Below are 22,937 nucleotides of genomic sequence, written 5' to 3'. Positions count from 1 at the left end.
TCCCCTGGGAAGCCTTCTGGCCCTGGACTAGTTTGTTGGGTGATTTTTGATTATTGATTTAATTTTTCTTTTTTTTTTTTTAAAGATTTTATTTATTTATTTGACAGAGAGAGAGACAGCCAGGGAGAGAGGGAACACAAGCAGGGGGAGTGGGAGAGGAAGAAGCAGGCTCCCAGCGGAGGAGCCTGATGTGGGGCTCGATCCCAGGACTCTGGGATCACGCCCTGAGCCGAAGGCAGACGCTTAACCGCTGTGCCACCCAGGCGCCCCATGATTATTGATTTAATTTCTTTGCTTGTTATGGGTCTGTTCAGGTTTTCTATTTCTTCCTGTTTCATTTGGGGTAGTTTATATGTTTCTAGAAATGCATCCATTTCTTCCAGATTGCCTAATTTGTTAGCATATAATTGCTCATAATATTCTCTTAAAATTGTTTGTATCTCTTTGGTGTTGGTTGTGATTGCTCCTCTTTCATTCATGATTTTGTTGATTTGGGTCATTTCTCTTCTTTTTGATAAGTCTGGCTAGGCGTTTATCAATCTTATTAATTCTTTCAAGGAACCAGCTCCTAGTTTTGTTGATTTGTTCTACTGTTTCTCTGATTTCTGTATCATTGATTTCTGCTCTAATCTTTATTATGGATTTAGGCTTTATTTGCTGTTCTTTCTCTAGCTCCTTTAGGTTAGGTTGTGTATTTGAGACATTTCCTATTTCTTGAGAAAGGCCTGTATTGCTATATACTTCCCTCTTAGGACCACTTTGCTGCATCTCAAAGGTTCTGAACAGTTGTGTCTTCATTTTCATTTGTTTCCATGTATATTTTAAACACTCCTTTAATATCCTGGTTGACCCATTCATTCTTTAGTAGAATGTTCTTCAGCCTCCACGTATTTGTGGTCCTTCCAATTTTTTTCTTGTGGTTGACTTCAAGTTTAATAGCACTGTGGTCTGAAAATATGCACGGTATGATCTCCATCTTTTTGTACCAGTTGAAACCTGATTTGTGACCCAGTATGTGATCTATTCTGAAGAATGTTCCATGAGCACTCAAGAAGATTCTGCTGCTTCAGGATGAAATTCTCTGAGTATATCTGTGAACTCCAACTGGCCCAGTGTGTCACTAAATCCCTTGTTTCATTCTTGATCTTCTGCTTAGATGATGTGTCCATTGTTCTGAGTGGGGTGTTAAATCCCCCACTATCTTTGTAGTATTATCAATGAGTTTCTTTCTTTCTTTTTTTTTTTTTTTTAAGATTTTATTCATTTAGTTATGAGAGAGAGAGAGAGAGAGAGAAGCAGTGGTGGAGGTGGGGCAGAGAGAGAGAGAGAAGCTGACTCCCTATCAAGCAGGAAGCCTGACTCAGGGCTCAATCTCAGGACCCAGAGATCATGACCTGAGCTGAAGGCAGATGCCTAACCAACTGAGCCACCCAGGCACCCCTATCAATGAGTTTCTTTAATTTTGTTATTAACTGGTTTTTATGTTTGGCTGTCCCCAAGTTAGGGACATAAATATTTACAATGGTTAGATCTTGTTGGATAGACCCTTTTATTATGATATAGTGTCCTTCTTCATCTCTTATTACAGGCTTTGGTTTAAAATCTAGTTTGTCTGATATAAGGATGGCTACTCCAGGCTTTCTCTTGATATCCATTGGCATGATAAATGGTTCTCCACCCCCTCCCTTTCAATCTGGAGTTGTCTTTGGGTCTACAATGAGTCTCTTGTAAGCAGCATATTGATGGGTCTTGTTTGTTTTTATCCATTCGGCTACCCTATGTCTCTTGATTGGAGCATTTAGTCCATTTACATTCAGAGTGATTCTCGAAAGATAGGAAGTTAGTGCCATTGTAAAGTTGTTATTCCTGTAGATCGTCTCTGTTCCTTTCTGGTCTTTGTTACTTTTGGGCTCTCTCTTCACTGAAGGGATCCCCTTTAATGTTTCTTGCAGGGCTGGTTTAGTGTTCACAAATTCCTTTAGTATTTTTTTGTCCTGAAACTCTTACTTTTCATACACTTGTTAGTTAATTTAAGAGTGGAGAAGCCTAGAAAACACCACATTTTTTTTTTCCCTTCAAGTTTTTGTTTAAATTACTGTTAGTTAACATATAGTGTAATATTAGTTTCAGGTGTAGAATTTAGTGATTTATCACTTACATACAATACCCGGTGTTCATCATAAGTGCCTTCCTTAATACCCATCACCCATTTAGCCCATCCCCCCACCCACCTCCTGTCCAAAAAATCTCAGTTCTTTCTTATAGTTAGAGTCTGTTTTCTAGGCAGCTCTTTCTGCCCATGGGTCAAGTCCCCATGCTTTAAGTTAAAAAAAAAAAAATCTGTTTTCTAGTTTGCCTCTTTCTTTTTTTCCCCTTTGCTTGTTTCATTTCTCAGATTTCACTTATGAGTTAAACCATATGGTATTCTTCTGTCTCTGACTGACTTACTTCACTTTAGCATATTACCCTCTAGCTCCCTCCATCCACATTGTTGCAATGGCAAGATATCATACTTCTTGATGGCTGAGTAATATTCCATTGTGTATATAGACCACATCTTCTTTATCCATTCATCAGTTGATGGACACTTGGGCTCTTTCCATAATTTGGCTATTGTTGATAGCTGCTATAAACATCGGGGTGCAGATGCCCCTTCAAATCTGTATTTTTGATTCCTTTGGATAAATACCTAGAAGTGCAATTGTGGGATCAAGGGTAATTCTGTTTTTAACTTTTTGAGGAACCTCTATACTGTTTTCCATTGTGGCTGGACCAGCTTGCATTCCCATCAACAGTGTAAGAGGGTTCCCCTTTCTCTGCATCCTGCCAAAACCTGTTGTTTCCTGTGTTTTAATTTTAGCCATTCTGACAGGTGTGAGGTATCTCATTATAGTTTTGATTTGTATTTTCCTATCGATGAGTGATGTTGCATCTTATAAAACACCATCTTAATCAATTGATAAAATATCACAGCACTGGGACAAATCAACTGTGTGCCTCCTGATATAAAGACAGTATATTTATGTGGTATTCCTGACAAAGATGCATAACTTGAATCTATTCATGAGATAACACCAGGACAATCTAAATGGAGAGATGTTCTATTAAGTACTGATCTCTCGTCTTAAAAACTGTCAAGGTCATAAAAGATAAGCCAAGATGCAGAAATATTCCATCTGAAGAAGAAAGAGACATGACAACTAAGTGCAGTGCATGACACTATATTGGACTGTGGAGTTATAAATGATTTTGGGGGAACAACTAGCAAAATCACATTTTAAAAAATGGTAGATATCTCAGGAAGGGCAAAGATTTCTACAAGATTATCTGTAGTTGGGAGTTTTTCTGACAAACTTCAAAGACTTTAGATACTCTTTGTAAATACCCTGGATTTGGCTTACTATCTCTTTTTCAGTCTCTTGATGAGCCAAAATGGTCTAATTTCCTTTGAAATTAACTATCAAATTATCTTTACCATTGGGGCGTCCTCTGTAAAAAGATGCAAATAACCAATTAATTCAAAGCAGTGCTACCAATCTAATTGCTATAATTTTATTTAAAAATAGATCTGTTCCATACAAAAATGCCCAATTAATTTTGACACAGTCACAAAAGCAATTCAACAGAGGAAAGACAGCCTATCAACAAATAACGCTGGAACAACTGGACATCCATAGGCAAAAAAGAGGAAACTTGACATAAAAAAATTAACTCAAAATGCAGTGTGGATTCAAACGTAAAATTATAATTTTTCTAGAAAAGAACATAAAAGATAAACTTTGGGACCAAAAACTAGGCAAAAGGGCTTGACTTGCCTTAGATTTTATGACAAAAGCATGATCTATAAGAGGGCAAATTAATAAATTTGCATAAGAATGAAAAACTCTGCTCTGCAAACCCCTGTTGAAAGGATGAAAACACAAATTACAGACCATGAGAAATATCTGCAAATCATATATCTGACAAAGGCTTTGTACACAGAATATATAAAGAACTTCCAAATTCAGCAGTAAACAAAGAAATAATCCAAACAGAAAATGGGCAAAAGACATGTATAGACCTTTCACCAAAGAAGTTATACAGATGGCAAATAAACATATGAATGGATTTTTCGACATCTTTAGTTCTCTGGATGAATCTCTAGAGTCGACGACAACCACCACCACCACCACCACCACCACCACCACCACCACCACCACCAAATACCTCCCAAAGGAGCTGTTACAGGTCAAATTGTGTGCCTCTAAAAAGATCAACTGAAGTCCTAACTCTAGTACCTCAGAATGTGACCTAATTTGGAAATAAGGTCTTTACAAATTTAACCAAGTCAGGATGAAATTGTGACAGCAGGCCCTCATCCAATCTGACTGGTGTCCTTATAAAAAAGGAAATTTGGACACTGACAGGCACAGAGGGAAGACCACGTGAAGATACATAGGGTGAATATGGCCATGTGCCTGGGGTGATGTGTATATAAAGCCAAGGATTGCTGTCAAGCACTAGGAGCTGCAAGAGGCAAGGGAGGGTTTTCCCTAGAGCCATCATAGAGAGCATGGCCCTGCTGACATCATGATTTCAGACTTCTAGGCTCCACAAGTGTGAAATGATACATTTCTGTTGTTTTAAGCAATCTAGTTTTGGTACTTTGTGCAGCTGGCCCAGGAAACAACACTGATATATATTGCATGGTTTCATTTGTATAATGATCATGAAATAACATAATTATAATGACACCAGATTAGTGCTACTGTCAGTTTCTTGGTTTGGGTGTTGTATGGTGGCTATTGTGGGCATGGGGTGTTAGTATGGGAGAGGGTGTACACTATATATTTCTTTGAAGCCTATTGTGAATCTATATTACCATGAGTCTAAAAAGTTAGAATAATTTTATTCAAAATAAAAGTTAAGGGGATGCTTGGCTGGTCCAGTTAGTAGAGCATGTAACTCTTGATCTTGGGGTTATAAGTTTGAGCCCCAGGCTGGGTGTAGAGATTACTTAAAAATCCTAAAAAAAAAAAGTTAAATACAAAAAATATGTCTTTCATTTGCATGACTTAGCCATTTGTATTATGGAAATACAACTGAATCTTCTTTGATAACTCAGGTTTCTTGCAGTGACTCATTGTGCCATTCTTAAAGTCAACTGTCACGTAGAATGTATAGGTGATTGACTTGAGCACACAGTGGCCCTGGGACTTAGCTTATTTCAATTTCTCCCTGAGGAAGTTGGTTTCTGGTGATTCTGTCCCACAAAAACACAATCCAGGAGGTAGAAAATTTTAGTGCACTGAGGAATTTGTTCCATTGACTTCCTAAATACCACTAGTTCTTTGGTACACACACCCACTGAAACCCATACTTGTTGGCAGGCTGCACCCATGCTAGTGGAAGCATATTTCTTGGCAGAAAACTTGGGACAGGAGGGTATCAGTGTTTTCAACCAGCCACAAGGCAGGGTTCCTTCATCCAGTGAGGCAGATGATCTTTAGTTTGTCTTTCTCTGTCCTAGGGCTCCCCTCCACTGGGGCTGTTGTCGAGACTAGCAATGGTGTATCTGACACCTGTTGTTTATTTTCCACCTCTGTTGTCAGCTGGGGCTTTGAGCAGGTGAGGCTCTGTGGGCAGGAACACGTGGTATATTGCCCGAGGACAGTATTCTATCTGCAGAGTAAATGGCAGCTGCACAGTGAACCACTGTCTGATGTCACAGCCCTACAACCTGGAATGTGTGTTAGAATAATAGGAATATGCCAGATGCCAAGCATGTCTTAACATACTGAGCGTCCTGCAGACAGTGGGTGGGGGAATTTGCAGTCAGCTCTCAGTTCGCTTCAGGGTTGGAAGGTAAGAGACACATCAGGTGCCTGGACCTCATCTTCACTATGGGCCTGTCCCTGTGCCTGTTGAGCCAAATTCTGGGATGGCTCACAGGAAGCGCTGTGACTGACTTATGTCAATCACTCTCCGATTCCTCAGGAGAGGTACCAATTCACTAAAAGGTGAACAGAGAAAAGGAAAACGAGGATTGAACAACGGGATGTTCTGTATATCTCAGGTGACAGACTTGATGGATGTACCTCTCTGAGTTAAGGTCAACCAGAGGTTTCTTTCTTGCAGAACTTACACCATATGTTCAGCTTGCCAAAAACATTCCCGTCTCTTGTCTGTTTCTTGCTGATCTGTGGAGTGGGAAAGCAGCGAACAAGCAGCTCCTTTAGGCTGCAGCTCCCCAGCACTCCTGAGACCTCCCAGGGGCTTTCTTCCCCTATTGATGGCTCAGAGCTATTGGGCAGTTCTGACAGGGGCTAACCTCAATACTGAGATTCCTTCTTCCACCTCCTTTCTTTCCTTTCTACAATCTGTGTGCCAGAAAGGAACTCACAGTGCTGCACTGTGAACCTTTCAGATGACCTATGCCTAGGTTGTTTCATACCCAGTACTTACCACAGTGGCTGGCAGGCAGCACCTGCACAAGGACTGGATTAATGGCCTCAGCATGGATCAAATATAAATGGATTTTTAAAATGCTTTTCTATTTTAGCACCCCATTAATTTCTATGAGGTTATCCTTTAATAAACTTTATAACACCTTATCAGAAAGAGAAAGGAAGAGGGATTGATTACCTGTGGTCTTTGATAAATCACTCTGGCATAGAAACTGCAACGGGTACTAAGATCATTAGTCTGAAAAGGCATTGAAAATGATTAGAACATCACACAAAGCACACAAATACAGTAAAAATAATTACAGACCCTATCAGAAACACAGATGTTACCTGGAGAATTTCTCTTAAGAAGCGGGGAACTGGAGGCTGGTAAAGCTTAGAGATGGGATCTTCTTCAATGATATCAATTTGCCCCCCATTTGGGTGAGCAGTGAGGATGTAACAGAAGCTAGGAGGAGGCACAGGAGTTTCTACCTGTTTAAGAAGAAGGCAAAGGTAGAACATAAATTCAAATTCACTATGAAAATCTACTCTTTCATATATAGATATTTATTCACAGATGCATTCTATTTCTCTGGAAGGTTGTATAAGAAATAGATTATGTTGTTTATCTCTAGGACCAAGCATAAGAACTTTTATACTTTTTGAATTTACTATGGATTCAAGACTTTATTTAAAAAATTCATTCTTCAGAGTATTCTTGAAAAAATGATTTAGAAACTTTTTACTCTTAAATAATCAAGAATTGGGCATTTTGACAATTATTTTCCTGGCTTAGCCCTGTATAGTCATAGTTTTAGCAGTCTGCCAGGAAGTTAGCTACCACACAAACAAGACAGCCCCCGTTTTCAGCTTTGGGAGCAATGGCCCAAAGTAGCCGCTGGTCAGTCTGCTGGATAAAACTCAGGATGGAGAAAAAGTGACACATTTTGATCAGTTTTCCTACATGTGAGCAACTACCATAAACAATTTTATGTAGCAGGAAAACGGAAATCCATGGTGGTTGAAAGGATATCCATGGAGTTTATTTATTAGGTAATGTGAGTTTGTGCTCTAATTGGTAACTGAGCGTTGGTTCTAATAGTGATTGAGAGATGGTGGGGAAAACATCTTAATTACGATGAGGCTAAGACGCTAACTGCTGCAATGGCATGCAATGGCTGTGGTTTAAAAACTTGCTGTAAATTAACCTCAAGAAGAATGGAGTATGGCATCAGCAGAGAAAGCAGCCAGAGTCTGGACTTTGGAGTGAGGTGAGCAAGTCTGAATCTCTGTCCTCCTGGCTCATGGTCACTGGACCTCCCCTTTCCAGGGATGTGGACTATGGGTGGGCCTGGCTCAGCAGTTGGCATAGAGCAGGCAGTGACCAGAGGAAGCTCTTCAGATGCTGGCTTACCTCTTCACAGGCTCGGCCATGGCCAGGTGCTTTCAGAGGCATTACTGGAGGCCACATTGTATCGATCAAACTGAAAAGCCCTGCTGTCCTGGAAAAAGAAAAGATGTTGTCCATAATATTCAGCACTTCAGTGCCTCTTTATGAGCTGGTCGTATGCAGTTTTGCTTAACAGAAATTATCCCTAATGCCAAGGAGACACCATTTAGGATGTGTGGTGATTCAGATGGGGAAGACAGTGTCACACAGACTGACAGGCCTTTGAAACCGCACAAGAACAGGAAGGATATTGTTCATTAAATTATGATACAGTTCCCAATGAAGTATTTTACAGCCATTGAATGGTTACATAGAAAATATTTAAAGACATGAAAAAATGTTTCTGATACCTTGCTAAGTGAAAAGCAGGCAACAAATTATAACGTTCTTAGGGATATATCTATGCATGTACCTACATGTAATAATCCAAAGGAAAAGGAGACTGAAAGATATAAAATGATTTTAGTGGGTATCTGAGTAGAGCTTAGAAGTGATACTCACTTTCTTCATTTGGCTTTTATGTGTTTCCTATCTTTTTCCAAAATAGGTATGCGTTACTCACATAAGAAGAAAATTATCTATTTTTTAAATTATATTGTTAGTCACCATACAGTACATCCCTAGTTTTCGATGTAAAGTACCTTGATTCATTACTTGCGTATAACACCCACTGCAACATGCAATACGTGCCCTCCCTATTACCCATCACCAGCCTATCCCATTCCCCCACCCCTCTCCCCTCTGAAGCCCTCAGTTTGATTCCCAGAGTCCATAGTCTCTCATGGTTCATTCCCCCTTCTGTTTACCCCCCCTTCATTGTTTCCTTCCTTCTCCTACCGATCTCCCTGCTATTTCTTATGTTCCATAAATGACTGAAACCATATGATAATTGTCTTTCTCTGCTTGACCTATTTCACTTAGCATTATCTCCTCCAGTCCCGTCCATGTTGCAGCAAATGTTGAGAAATCGTTCTTTTTGATGACTGAGTAATATTCCATTGTATATATGGACCACATCTTCTTAATCCAGACATCTGTTAAAGGGCATCTCGGCTCCTTCCACGATTTAGCTATTGTGGACAATGCTGCTATGAACATTGGGGTGCATAAGGCCCTTCTCTTCACTACATCTGTATCTTTGGGGTAAATACCCAGTAGTGCAATGGCTGGATCGTAGGGTAGCTCTATTTTTAACTTCTTAAGGGACCTCCACACTGTTTTCCGAAGGGGCTGTACCAATTTGCATTCCCACCAACAATGTAGGAGGGATTCCCTTTTTCCACATCCTCTCCAACATTGTTGTTTCCTGCCTTGTCCATTTTTGCCATCCTAACTGGCGTAAGGTGTTATCTTGGTGTGGTTTTGATTTGAGTTTCTCTGATGGCTAATGATTTTGAACATTTTTCATGTGTCTGTTAGCCATTTGTATGTTTTCATTAGAAAAGTGTCTGTTCATATCTTCTGCCCATTTTTTGATTTGATTATTTGTTTCTCGTGTATTGAGCTTGAGAAGTTCTTTACAGATGGTGGATACCAGTCTTTTATCTGTAGTGTCATTTGCAAATATCTTCTCCCATTCCGTGGGCTGCCTCTTAGTTTTTTTGACTGTTTCCTTGGCTCTGCAGAAGCTTTTTATTTTGATGAAGTCCCAATTTTCTTCTGTTTCTCTTGCCTTTGGAGATGTGTCATGAAAAAGGTTGATGTGGCCAATGTCGTAGAGGTTGCTGCCTATGTTCACCTCTAGGATTTCGACGGATTCCTGTCTCACATTGAGGTCTTTCATCCATTTGGAGTTTATCTTTGTGTATGGTGTGAGAGTGTGGTCAAGTTTCATTCTTTTGCACATAGCTGTCCAATTTCCCCAGCACCATTTATTGAAGAGACATTTTCCACTGGATGTTTTTTCCTGCTTTGTCAAAGATTAGTTACCCAAAGAGCTGAGGGTCCATTTCTAGGTTCTCTATTCTGTTCCATTGGTATATGTGTCTGTTTTTGTGCCAGTACCATGCTGTCTTTGCGATCACAGCTTTGTAGTATAGCTTGAAATCTGGCAACGTGATGCCCCCGGCTTTGTTTTTCCTTTTCAACAATCCCTTGGCGATTCGGGACCTTTTCTGGTTCCACGCAAATTTAAGGGCTGTTTGTTCCAGTTCTTTGAAAAATGTCATGGGTATTTTGATCGGGATAGCATTGAAAGTGTAGATTGCTCTGGGTAGCACAGACATTTTAACTATGTTAATTCTTCCAATCCATGAGCATGGAATATTTTTCCATCTTTTTGTGTCTTCTTCAATGTCTTTCAAGAGTGATTTGTAGTGTCTAGAATATAGATCCTTTACGTCTCTGGTTAAGTTAATTCCGAGATAACGTATGATTTTTGGTGCTATTGTAAATGGAATGGATTCCCTAATTTCTCTTTCTTCAGTCTCATTATTCGTGTATAGAAATGCAACTGATTTCTGAGCATTGATTTTGTATCCCGCCACATTACCGAATTGCTCTATAACTTCTAATAGTTTGGGAGTGGAGTCTTTTGGGTGTTCTATATAGAGTATCATGTCATCTGCAAAGAGAGACAGTTTGACTTCTTCTTTGCCGATTTGGATACCTTTTATCTCTTTTTGTTGTCAGATTGCTGTTGCAAGGACTTCTAGTACTATGTTGAATAATAATGGTGAGAGTGGGCATCCTTGTCGTGTTCCTGATCTTAAGGGAAAGGCTTTCAGCTTTTCCCCATTGAGAATGATATTCGCTGTAGGCTTTTCATAGATGGTTTTTATGAGATTGAGGAATGTACCCTCTATCCCTACACTCTGAAGGGCTTTAATCAGGAAAGGATGCTGTATTTTGTCAAATTCTTTTTCTGCATCAATTGAGAGGATCATATGGCTCTTGACTCTTTTCTTGTTGATATGCCTATCACACTGATCGATTTGCGAATTTTGAACCACGCTTGCATCCCAAAGATGAATCCCACTTGGTCGTGATGGATAATCCTTTTAATGTACTGTGGATCCAATTAGCTAGGATCTTGTTGAGAATTTTGGCATCCATATTCATCAGGGATATCGGTCTGTAATTCTCCTGTTTGATGGGGTCTTTGCCTGGTTTGGGGATCAAGGTAATACTGGCCTGATAGAATGAATTAGGTAGTTTTCCTTCTGTTTCTATATTTTGAAACAGCTTCAGGAGAATAGGTATTATTTCTTCTTTGAATGTTTCGTAGAATTCTCTGGGGAATCCGTCAGGCCCTGGACTCTTGTTTTTGGGGAGGTTTTTGATCACTGCTTCAATCTCTTCATAAATAATCAGTCTGTTTAAAAGATCAATTTCTTCCTTTTTCAGTCTTGGTAGTTTATAGGTTTCCAGGAAGGCATCCATTTCTTCCGGATTATTTAATTTATTGGCATAAAGCTGTTGATAGAAGTTTCTTCTAATGATCCTTCCTATTTCATTGGTGTTGGTTGTGATCTCTCCCTTTTCATTCATAATTTTGTTAATTTGGGTCCTTTCTCTATTCTTTTGAATAAGTCTGGCCAGTGGCTTATCGATTTTATTTATTCTTTCAAAGAACCAGCTTCTAGTTCTGTTGATCTGCTCTACTGTGCTCCTGGTTTCTATTTCATTGATTTCTGCTCTAATCTTGATCAACTGCTTTCTTGTATATGGGTTAGGCCCGTTCTTCTGTTCCAGCTCCAGCTTCTTGAGGTGAGAATATAAAAACTGCATTTTAGATTTTTCTATTCTTTTGAGTAAGGCTTGAATGGCTATGTATTTTCCCCGTAGGACTGTCTTTGCAGTGTCCCATAGGTTTTGGACTGTTGTGCTTTCATTCTCCTTGGTCTCCATAAATTCTTTAAATTGAGTTTTGATTTCCTGGTTTATCAAATCATTGTTGAGCAGGATGGTTCTTAGTTTCCAAGTGTTTGAGTTTCTTCCAAAATTTTCCTTGTGATTCAGTTCCAATTTCAAAACATTGTGGTCTGAGAATATGCAGGGAATAATCTCAGTCTTTTGGTATCGGTTGAGACCTGTTTTGTGACCCGGTATATGGTCTATTCTGGAGAATGTTCCATGTGCATTTGAAAAGAATGAGTATTCTGTTGTTCTGGGCTGTAGTGTTCTATATATATCTATGAAGTCCATTTGGTCTAGTATGACATTCAAAGCTCTGGTTTCTTTGTTGATTTTCTGCTCTGGTGCTCTGTCTATTGCTGATAGTGGATTGTTGAGGTCCCCTACTATTAACGTATTTTTGTCTATATGTCTCTTTATTCTGGTTAAGAGTTGGCTTGTGTATCTTGCTGCTCCCCTGTTGGGGCATAGATATTTATAATTGTCATATCCACTTGTTGGATACATCCTTTAAGAATAATATAGTGTCCTTCTGTATCTCTAACTACAGTCTTTAGTTTAAATCTGTCTGATATGAGAATTGCTACCCCAGCTTTCTTTTGAGATTCATTGGCATGAAAAATGGTTTTCCATCCCTTCACTTTCAGTCTGGATGTATCTTTAGGTTCAAAATGAGTCTCTTGTAGACATCAAATGGATGGGTCATGTCTTTTTATCCAATCTGCCACCCTGTGGCATTTGGGGCAGCATTTAGGCCATTCACATTGAGAGTGATTATTGAGAGATATGATTCTAATGATGTCATGTTGTCTGTAAAGTCTTTGTTTCTATAGGTTGTAAAATTCTGTTCTGTATCACTCTTGGGGCCTTTTTTCTTTTATAGAACCCCCCTTAATATCTCCTGTAGGGCTGGTTTCGTGGTTACAAAATTGGTTAGTGACTGGCGATCTTGGAAGGTCCTTATCTCTCCCTCAATTCTGAATGACAGCCTTGCTGGATAAAGGATCCTTGGCTGCACGTTTTTCTCTGAAAGAGCTTAAAAATGCCCCCCCACCCTTTCTCTCATTCCAGATCTTTGTAGACAGGTCTGATGTAATCCTATTATTTTTTCCTTTGTATGTGAGAACTTTCTTTGCCCTGGCCGCTTTCAATACTGTATCCTTGAATCTAATATTTGCGAAATGCACTATGATGTGACGTGGCGTAGCTTTGTTGTGATTGACTTTGGGAGGGGTCCTCTCTGCCTCTTGGACACGAATGCTTGTTTCCTTTGCTAGTTTAGGGAGGTTTTCAGTTACAGTTTGTTCAAATGTCTCTTCTAGACCTCTGTCTTTTTCCACACCCTCGGGGATGCTGATGATTCTGACATTGGAACGTTTCATTGAGTCAGTAATCTCCCTTAACCTACATTCTTGAGATTGGATTTTTTTGAGCCAAGTTTCTGTTTTAACTTTCTCCTCTACCATCCCATCCTCCAATTCACTAATTCATTCTTCTGCCTCATTTACCCTGGCCGTCAGAGCATCTAGGTTTGACTGCATTTGATTCATAGCATTTTTAATTTCTGCCAGATTTGCTCTCATTTCCACCCTTAGAGATTCTATATTCTGGTTAATATTTTTGTTAATATTTTTTTCAAGCCTACACATCATCTTGACCATTGTTACTCTGAACTCCATTTCTGATAATTTGGTTATATCCATATCCATCAGTTCTGTGGCAGAGGCCACGGACTCATTGTCTTTTCTTTGCTGGGGGGGATTTCTCCTTCTCAGCATTCTAATGAGGAGAGGTTGCGGGGTTGTCCAGAGCCCAAATTATTGACCAGGACTCAGGCAGTGCGCCCTTGTTTTATAGGGACCTTAGGGATGTGGGCTTCTTGATTTTTCAGCCTGTCTTCTGGGGGAGGGGCCTGCCATGCTGATTCTCAGGCAACCCTGTTTGGGTAGAGTCTCCCTGTCCCCTGTGAAGGGGATAGGGATGGGCACACTGTGAGCCGGTATTTCCAGGCTTTTGCTCTCTGGTGTCTTTCCCTGGCGGTTTTCTGTGGCTCTTCTGAGAGTCAGAGCACCAGTGGCCAAATCGCAGCCTCTGTTTCAGAACAGAGAGATGCCGTCCACTCTCCACTGAGCTCTCTTTTCCTCTTTAACTCTGTTTCTGTTGGTGCTGCTAAAAGCCCTGCAGCATCCTGGGTTATGCGCCCCACAGGCGGTGTCCTTCCCTCACTTCCAGGTCCAGCACGTCTCTGTCCTTTGTGTTTCTAACACCACCAGCCGCCAGCTGCCCCTGTGCGCTCTGGAGCTCCGTTTCAGTTTGGTTCGTGAGCACTCCGGAGCACAGGTTTTCAGTCTGGTTGCGCGCACTCCTGAGATCCCGGTTTCAGTCTGGTTCCAGTGAGCGCACCAGAGCGCAGGTTTTCAGTCTGGTCGTACGCGCTCCTGGACTCATGGTCTCAGTCTGTTCTCTAGCAGGTGTCCACGAGTCCAGCCCGCTCCCCAGTGCAGGTGGCTACAGCTTCCCGGTGCCCAAGCGTGGACGCTCCCTCCCCCTTCCGTTTCTCTTCTGATATCTGTGCATGGATTCACGGCTCCCCGCTTTGTACCTCAGTACTCAGCGTTGGAGATGTTCGCTTGTAGAGATCCAGATGTATCTTCCTGCGTCTCAGGCTGCTTCCGTGGGTGTTCTGGATGGTCTGGTACCTATCCAGCTCGGCTCAGAAGACCAGCTGAAAAAGGGGACCCCTACTCCTCCACCATTTTAACTCCTCCCTCTCCAGAAAATTATCTATTTGTCAAATACACACACACACACATACATGCATATCTCACAAAGGCTTCTTAGGTTTTGCTCTAAGTTTCAACATGTAAATATATAATATGTTGTTTTTTTTAAAAGCTTGTGTCCGTAATAATTAATGTGACATATTATTATTTCTTTCAGTGTTTAATAGCAAGTACTGTTTTCGGTGCTTATGATCTAGCAGTTAATATACCTGAACAACTCAAAACCTGAAAATCATGTACTAGAACAAGACACCTCCTTTTGGTTTCTTACACCAATTACAATAGAAAAAAACCCATGCAGAGTATGGCCTGTGACAAACACCCAGCTCGATATCATTCCTGTGAACTTTTAGGTTCTGGGTCAAAATCAAGCAAAAAAATAAGCAAAGGCATGAAATCACATGCTAAAAAAGGGCTGCCTAGTGAAAATTCACTCTCTCCCTCTTGATTATTTCTGAGAAGTATGCTGCTGCAGCTATTTGTGTGAGTGATGGACAGGGCTGGGTGACCCAGAGCTGCCTAGGTCAGGAAAGGCTGTCAAGGAAGGTTCAGAGGTGAGCTCATTTGACCTCTCACTGCCCTTCCGTAAGACTAAGGAACTGGTGGGCCCACTGTGCCTCTGGGTGAGGGGGAGGGAGAGGTGGAACAGGACATGGACTGTCCACTTGCTCCCTGTCTGCCATGTGCCCAGGACTTCCTGTTTCCAGCTTGGCTCCTTTCTTTTCACTGAGCATGCCCCCTGGCTCATGTTCCTCTGCCATCCTCTCACTGTTTGATATGAGCTCCCCAGGGGATGGGCATGGATTTGTCCCAGTTACATTTCCACTGCTGCAGAGAAGTGCCCAGTTCATACAAACTGGTCAAAAAGACTTGGTGAATGAATAATTGACACCCACTATCACAAGCACCTACATACTTCATTGCAGAAATCAGACCTAGCACCTTCGATATGCTCATTTACTATTTGTAAGTCTGAGAAACACAATGTTCAAGGGCAAACTAATTTTCTACACCAATAAATAACCCGTTTCTCACCGTAGACCTGACCACATTTCTAAGACAAACCTAAGACTTTACTCAAGCCCTTTGATTATGAGGGAGTGGGTGCAGCATGGGCCTTGGGGTCAGACCTGTGTCTCGCTCTAGCTCTGCCTTTTATGTACTGTGACACCTTAAGAAAGTTGCTTAAATCCTGGCCCTTCTGTCTCCTCTTCTCTAAAATTGGGAGAGATCAGTAAAGAACTGCTGTTTTATTTCAAGGAGTGAAAGAAATCATGCATGTACAGCATCTACTAGGGTATCTATGCTCAGAATAAGTACTCAATACATGTTTCTGTTGTGTGGAGTCCCACAAACTCCATGACGACAGAGTTCTGTGGTCAGTTAGGGTTGCCGTGTGCAGCATAACTGTGGCTTAGCAGGACACAGTGGAGTGGTAGACTATGGAAAACCTTTTGTAAAAGACACATGTAAAATCTGGACAAATGGAAGTTTCTTCAATTTATAGCCATGAAATCCTTTTTGGTGTAATCACTATTAATATCCTAAGAAATCTGTGTTCCCTTGGAATCTTCTTTGAGAAGTGCTGTACTATGAACATAGCCTTAGCAAAGTTCTATTTGAATTTAATGATGTTAATTAAGAGGATGCTAACGGCTAATTTTTTTTTTTTAAAGATTTTATTTATTTATTCGACAGAGAGAGACAGCCAGAGAGAGAGGGAACACAAGCAGGGGGAGTGGGAGAGGAAGAAGCAGGCCCATAGTGGAAGAGCCCGATGTGGGGCTCGATCCCGTAACGCCGGGATCACGCCCTGAGCCGAAGGCAGACGACTAACCGCTGTGCCACCCAGGCGCCCCACTAACGGCTAATTTTTAAAAGTTTGAGCTGGTTACACATTTATATTTCAATGTAGACTCTTACGTATGGGGTTGCACTGCATTAAATAGAAAGCTTAGTCTTATAAAAAATCAGCTTCTCTCCTGTTCTGAAAAATAGATATGATTCAGATGGCTGTTGCTGCTTTGTGAACTAGAGCCTTCATCTTGGGCAGGACACACATTCCTCGAAATGACTCCAGACTGTGCTGAAGCTAACTTTTGGCACAGTTAAAGTGTATTGTTCTTCCTCCTTCAGTTCATTCCTTACCATTCATTTTTACATAAGGTTTCACTTTGTTGCATAGGGAACTCATTCTTTCTAAAAAGCCATCCCTTTAAAATATGTTTAAAACAACAAACAAGCTGTCTGACAAGGTAGAAGCCACCAAAAGTTTGTATTTTAATTTTTTAAGAATTTTATAAAATAAATGTTTAATTAAAATAGAGGAGGGACAGGACATATAAAGTCATGTTTATAAATATGATTAAAAAATCTGAAAACATCATTTTGCCAGAATAAATTTCTTAGGATATATCTTAATTTACAGATTGCATAAAGTGAATCTGCAGAAAAATTTGAGTCACATCTCAGAAAATTAGACAGCTTCTATAGTATATTTTTATTTACAGTAACATGTACTTTTCAAATGGGAAGCCATCAAGATATATGCACATATTAAAATTATATTTACCAAACTGCACACTTAAAATACATTTTGTACATTTTGTTATGTATATTTTACCAAAAAATAGTATCTAGTATTTTGATTGGGGTCTCTGGGGACTGTTGATAGTTCATAAAAAGGGGTATACTCCCTTCTGTGTGAGATGTGATGCAATATTCTTTACTGTATCATAGGAACATAGAAGGTGGTATAAACCCTATTTTTAAAATTGAGATATGTCACAAATGAAAAAATTCATACTTTTCCAGTGTACAGTGCACTAATTTTTACTGTATTCATAGAGTTGTGCAACTTTCAGCACTACTTTCAGAATGTTTTATCATGCCAATACTATCCCAGATACACCCCCTGCTGTGCCCATCAGCAGTCATTCTTGCTACTGATCTACTTGCTGTTTTTATGGACATTGTAAATAAATGGAATGATACACTATGTGGTCTTTTGTTTCTGGCTTTTTTCACTTAGCGTAATTTTTTTAAGGTTCATCCATGTTATTGTCATGTGTCAGTACTGCATTCCTTTTTTGGCTGAATAATATTCCATGGTATGGATAAATGACATTTTATTATCCATCAGTTCATGGACATTTGGGTTTCCACTTCTCAGCTGTTATGAAAAGTGCCTCTATGAACATCCATGTACAAGTTTCTGTGTGGACATATATTTTCAGTTCTCTTGGGTAGATAACCTAGGAGTGATTTGCTGGGCCATACAGTAATTCTGTGTTTAACTTTTTGAGGAACTGCCAAACTGCTATACACAGTGCTGTACCATTTTACATTCCCAACAATGTGTGGGGTTATAAATCCAATTTTGCTTGCAAGTTAAATATATATATTTTTTAAAATTTGGAAACATGAAACTTTGTATCTGGAAGGATTTATAAAGGAACTCTTGGTATTTTTTTCCGACATTCACTTTTGGACACTCTGAAATTTTAACAAGAACATATATTACTTTTGTTATTCATTTTGAAAACCAAAAAGTTATGGCTCTGTTAAAACAGTGGTAACCAGTCAAGAAAAGTGTCTTAGAGTGAAAAGAAGATTCTCTTTAGTCACACACAGGTCTGGTCTAAGCCTAGCTGTGACCACCCCCACCCCCCACCCCGAGCCATGGGGCTGTGGGCGTGTTTCCAGGGTGGCTGTGGGGACTAGAGAGAATGTACCTTCTGTGCCTGAGTGTGGCATAAATGGCAGCTGCTATTGCTATTACTGGTATTTTGAGGTACTTCCAAATAAACTCCAAAAAAGTAATATCATTTAATCCAGTTACTTAACTATTACTGTTTTTTAACTCTTTAATCAGTAATTCATTTGATTTAAAAAAAAACTTATTTTGAACTAACTATAGATTCACAGAAATTTGCAAAGATATCAGAGACATTCTGTGTAGCCGTCACCCATTTTCTTATAACAGTCTAGGTGTGTAAAGCACTAGCATAGAATAAGCTAGTGATACAACTACTCATAAATGCAAAGTATACTCTTCTCAAAGACACTTACTCCTGCGACCAACAGCAGAAGCAGAATGTGGGATCAGAGATTTCCTTTAAAATGGTTTTCAACTCGGGTGCCTGGGTGGTTCAGTCAGTTAAGTGTCTGCCTTCAGCTCAGGTCATGATCTCAGGGTCCTGGGATTGAGTTCCATGTTGGCTGCCTGCTCAGCGGGGAGTCTGCTTCTCCTGCTCCCTGTGCCCCTGCTCATGTTCTGTCTCTCACTCTTTCTCTTAAATAAATAAATGAAATCTTTTTTTTTTTTTTAAAGATGGTTTTGAACTCTTCCTCTCTTTCTAACAAGAGTTACAGGGGAGGGGACCAATTTGAGGGCACCACCAGAAAAATTCTCATAAATTTGGCATAAGAATCTGAAACGGTGTCAACACTCAGAGTCAAGGTGCCTCACCCTAGGACAAGAACGGTGCAGGGAACTGAATAAGCTATGTATGCTCAGAAAACACCAAATGGGCATATCCACTTAGAGAACTTTTGGCTGAGAAAGGCAGCTCTCTGGCCCTTGACTCACAATGCTCTCGGTTATACGATAAGTTAAACAGGACTGGGGTCAGTCCTGGGGCAGTGACAGCAGGTCCTCTGTTTGGCACTGAAAAGGAGGCTGTGCGAGTAAGGGGTGTGACTGGGGACAACATTAAAGAGGAATTTCAGATGAGGAAGGAAATGGGGCTCCAGCTAAGTTTATATATTTTAATATATGTAAATATATATATGTAAATGTATATATATAAACAATGTAAATATATATATATATGTAAATGTATATATATATAAACAATGCTAAGTATGTATTTTTACACGAATTTTATAAATTCTTTGGTGCAATGAATGATCGACTTCCTCTGGTCTCATTATATCCAATCTTATTTATCCTGACTGGTAGATAATTAATGCCATTTAGAAAACCAACTACTCAAGTAAGGGAAACTAAGACATTCTCCGCCTCCAGCCCATTGGAAGAAGGTGAAGGTGGCAAGTTTTTCCTTCTGCATACTAGATTAACTGATACTACCTGCTTGCTTGGCCTGTTTTCTGAGTTATTTTAGGGGCTATTTTCCCCATCTGATATTGTATTATCTAACTACAAGTCCCAAGTCTTCACTGGGTAATCTAACACTGCCTGAATCACTTTCTTTGGGGTGTGGGTAGAGTGGAATTTGCTCCAGCAGATTTAAACCACAATGGTGGTGTCAACTATAATAGGAAGGCAACAAGTAAAGAAGCAACCTGGTCCACTGAGTTGGTTCAGACTTAGATCTTTTTTTTTTTTAATCAAGCATATATTTTGGGTATAAAATGTTCCTAAAATTTGCCATGTAGTTGGTAATTTCTCCAGACCTACTATGATAGCAGTACTCAGAACTCTGCAACACAGATTATCTGAAAAATGGAATACTTCAGACTTTTGTTTCTCAAAGTGGGACTTGATGACCCCTGGAGGTCTCTGACACCTTTTTAGGTGGCCCACAAGGTCAGAACTATTTTCTAAAACCTAATTTCCCTTTCTCACATGTGTACAGTGGAGTTTTCCAGAGGCCACAGGATGCATGATACTACAACAGTCTGAACACAGAGCAGAAATGATACTCCACTGTCTTCTATTCAGCCAGACATTAAAGAGATCAGCAGAACATAAAACAATACTACTCTTCTCACTGAAGTGGTTTTGTTTTAGAAAATATTTTTCATAAAAATGCTAGTTATGTTATTATTTAATGGGCTTATTATTGGGATTTTTAGGTGAACTAATAAATATTTAATTTTTTTCAGTTTTAATTTCAAATATGTTAAGTATTTTTTTATAGACTCTTGTTTTTAAGATTTTATTTATTTGAGAGAGAGCAAGCGAGCACAAGAGGGGGAGGGGCAGAGGAAGAAGCAGACTCCTTGCAGAGCAGGGAGCCTGAAGCAGGGTTCCATCCTAGGACTCTGAAATCATGACCTGAGGTGAAGGCAGGTGCTTAACTGACTGAGCCACCCAGGCGCTCCTCAAATATGGTAAGTACTAATCAACATAACCCACGTTTTAAAAAGTCTCCTTGGGTTCTCATTAACTTTGAAGAGTATAAAGGGCTTCTGCGACCAAGAAGTTGGAACTGTTCTTTAAGCCTTAAGGTTGCCCAAGACCGACTCTCCCATTTTCCCTTCATGTCTGTCTGTCTCCCTCTATGCACTGGATGATGGCCATCTGCCATTAGATGACATAGGCTGCACATCTTCCTTCACACAGCACTGGTTCTATGTGCCTGAACTCCTACCTATCAGAAGACAACAGGCTAAAGAAAAAAAAAAAGAAGATAACAGGCTTCAGGCATTTCTGGTAAGTTGTATGTTTAGATATAATCACAGTGCAGTCTAAGAAATAATATCGTCCTTATTCCTGAATCATTACTAATAGTGTTCCACTTAGACAGGAATATTATTTTCAGTTGTAAAGATAACTTTCCACTCTTTGTAACATTAGGTCAATGCATCTGCTTACTTGAATCACTTTATACTTTCTTGTGGCCCAACACTCAAGAAGAACACAGTAGTTCTAGAAGCAGGCCAACTGGCAGTGCTGAGAAAGACCTATGGGGATCCCGAGGAAGGTGTCTTCCTGGGGATGGGAGCACTTGGGGGGGTGCACACTTGCTCACCCAGGGGAGGAAGCCACCTCCAGGAGTTGCCTACACTTCCACTGTGAATGCCTTGTCAGTACCAGAGAGAACAGCAAAAGTGAAGCAGTTCTAAGGAGACTATTCCCACAGGAACCATTGTCAACATTTGTGCAAGAATACAGGTGTGAGAACAGACAGAGGAGCCTCACTTGCAGGTGTTCAAAACCATCTAGGAATCCTAGGAAGGCAACAAATCTCTTTTCTAGGAAGGTAGTCCCTCTTGAAAATCCAGATATAATCATAATAACAGCTACTAATTATTACTTGGTAATTTTATTATGGGCCAAGGACTGTTTTAAGCATTTTTATTTTATGTTTCATTACAACCCTGTTTGTACAGATAAAAATCACAGCAAATTAACTGACTTGCTCAAGGTTACCCTTTCTGGTAACACATAGTAGTTTAGACTTAGAGAGGTAAAAAGAAAGTATTTCTTCAGAGGCCTTATAGCCAACATGTGCCCTCCACCGTCCATGGCCAGGTGCTGTGGTCTTGCAGGGCTGGCTCCCTTTCTTGCAGTGTTGCTACCTCTTACAGAGGGTCCATGCCATACCCACACCACGCCATGGGAGAGCACAGAGGTTCCAGGGGCCACCACCAGTAAGTAGCAAGAGGCTGAAGCCAACTCCATATCAAAGCACCCCATTAGGATCTGGTGACACTTTAAAACTTCTCATGACAGGTATCATCTGGGTCAAAGTTAGCTCTTACTTGCTATAGCACAGACATCACGATACCCAAGTAGGTCCTGGCAGTCAGAATGGTAATAGAAGAGTGCCAGGAAAGCTATGCTGGAGAGCAGCTGGGCATACCCTCATGGGCAGAGCCCCTTTGCCTGTCCTGGGAAGGTGGTGCTGAAGAGGTTGGGAGAAGGGATGTGTGCACACAAACTTGGGGACACTGGCGTCATCCCCAAGCCACTTCTTGACGAGGCAAGGGGAGGCTACACTTGAATGGGAGTCTGGAGAGAAAACAAGTGAAACTAAAGACCCAACGAAGTCATAAAAAGAAATTTTTACAAGTAGCTAAATGAGAAAGAATAGTCCGCAGCAACAGAAGCACTAATGTATTATGTTACAGGTGGTAGGGCACAAGGGAACAACACAACCCCTCTCTTTAAAGGAAGGCAATGGTATAAGTCATTTTGCCCAGGCCATCTTTCTAAGCATGACTACTTTTATTTGGTACAGGTAAAAATGCTCAAAGAGAAGAAGAAAATGTTAAATCATCACTATGTATCTCCCAGACCCAAAGTGAATACAGTATAAAAAAAGTGAATACGGTATTAAAAAAAAGTCTGCCTTTCTCAGATTTTCCTTTAGAGGGATTGCCAATTATCATCAAGGGTAGATAAGAAGGCTCTTTAAAGATATGCCTTCATTGTTTAACAGGCTACACTGATTATGCAAGAGGATAGCTTGCAGCTGGGGTGGCACTGGGGGTGTTCAGAGCACTGACCTGGGCAGCAGAGCTGAGCCCAGAAGCCCACAGAATGTCACCACCACCTGGGATCCACACGGGAGCCATGAGTTGTGCACATGTGGGACCACATCCCTGCAGGACTGCAGGCTAATCTGGGGGTGGGGGGCAAAGAAAGGGTCTTTATAGTTAGTCTGAAGTGGCACCTCCCTACCTAAACCCCACCTTATTCTCTCTTCCCAAGGCCTGTTGTGACCTGAA

At 40.5% G+C, this 22,937-nt stretch overlaps 1 protein-coding gene across 5 annotated transcripts in view; it reads right to left on the bottom strand.

The window, feature by feature from the left end:
* The window catches only part of SPIDR (scaffold protein involved in DNA repair), a 478,698-nt gene that overhangs the window by 29,216 nt on the left and 426,545 nt on the right, over positions 1-22,937 (bottom strand). For all 5 annotated transcript variants that reach the window (XM_057307780.1, XM_057307781.1, XM_044390348.3 and 2 more), the window contains 3 exons: positions 7,843-7,930; positions 6,777-6,920; positions 6,625-6,684 (listed from right to left, as the gene is read on the bottom strand). In XM_057307780.1, the coding sequence (XP_057163763.1) occupies positions 6,625-6,684; positions 6,777-6,920; positions 7,843-7,930 (292 nt within the window). The remainder of the gene's footprint in view (positions 1-6,624; positions 6,685-6,776; positions 6,921-7,842; positions 7,931-22,937) is intronic.

The sequence above is a fragment of the Ursus arctos genome, unplaced genomic scaffold (assembly GCF_023065955.2).
Source record: "Ursus arctos isolate Adak ecotype North America unplaced genomic scaffold, UrsArc2.0 scaffold_6, whole genome shotgun sequence".
NCBI classification, from domain to species: Eukaryota; Metazoa; Chordata; class Mammalia; order Carnivora; family Ursidae; genus Ursus; species Ursus arctos.
This window is presented reverse-complemented; position numbering and strand designations above follow the sequence as displayed.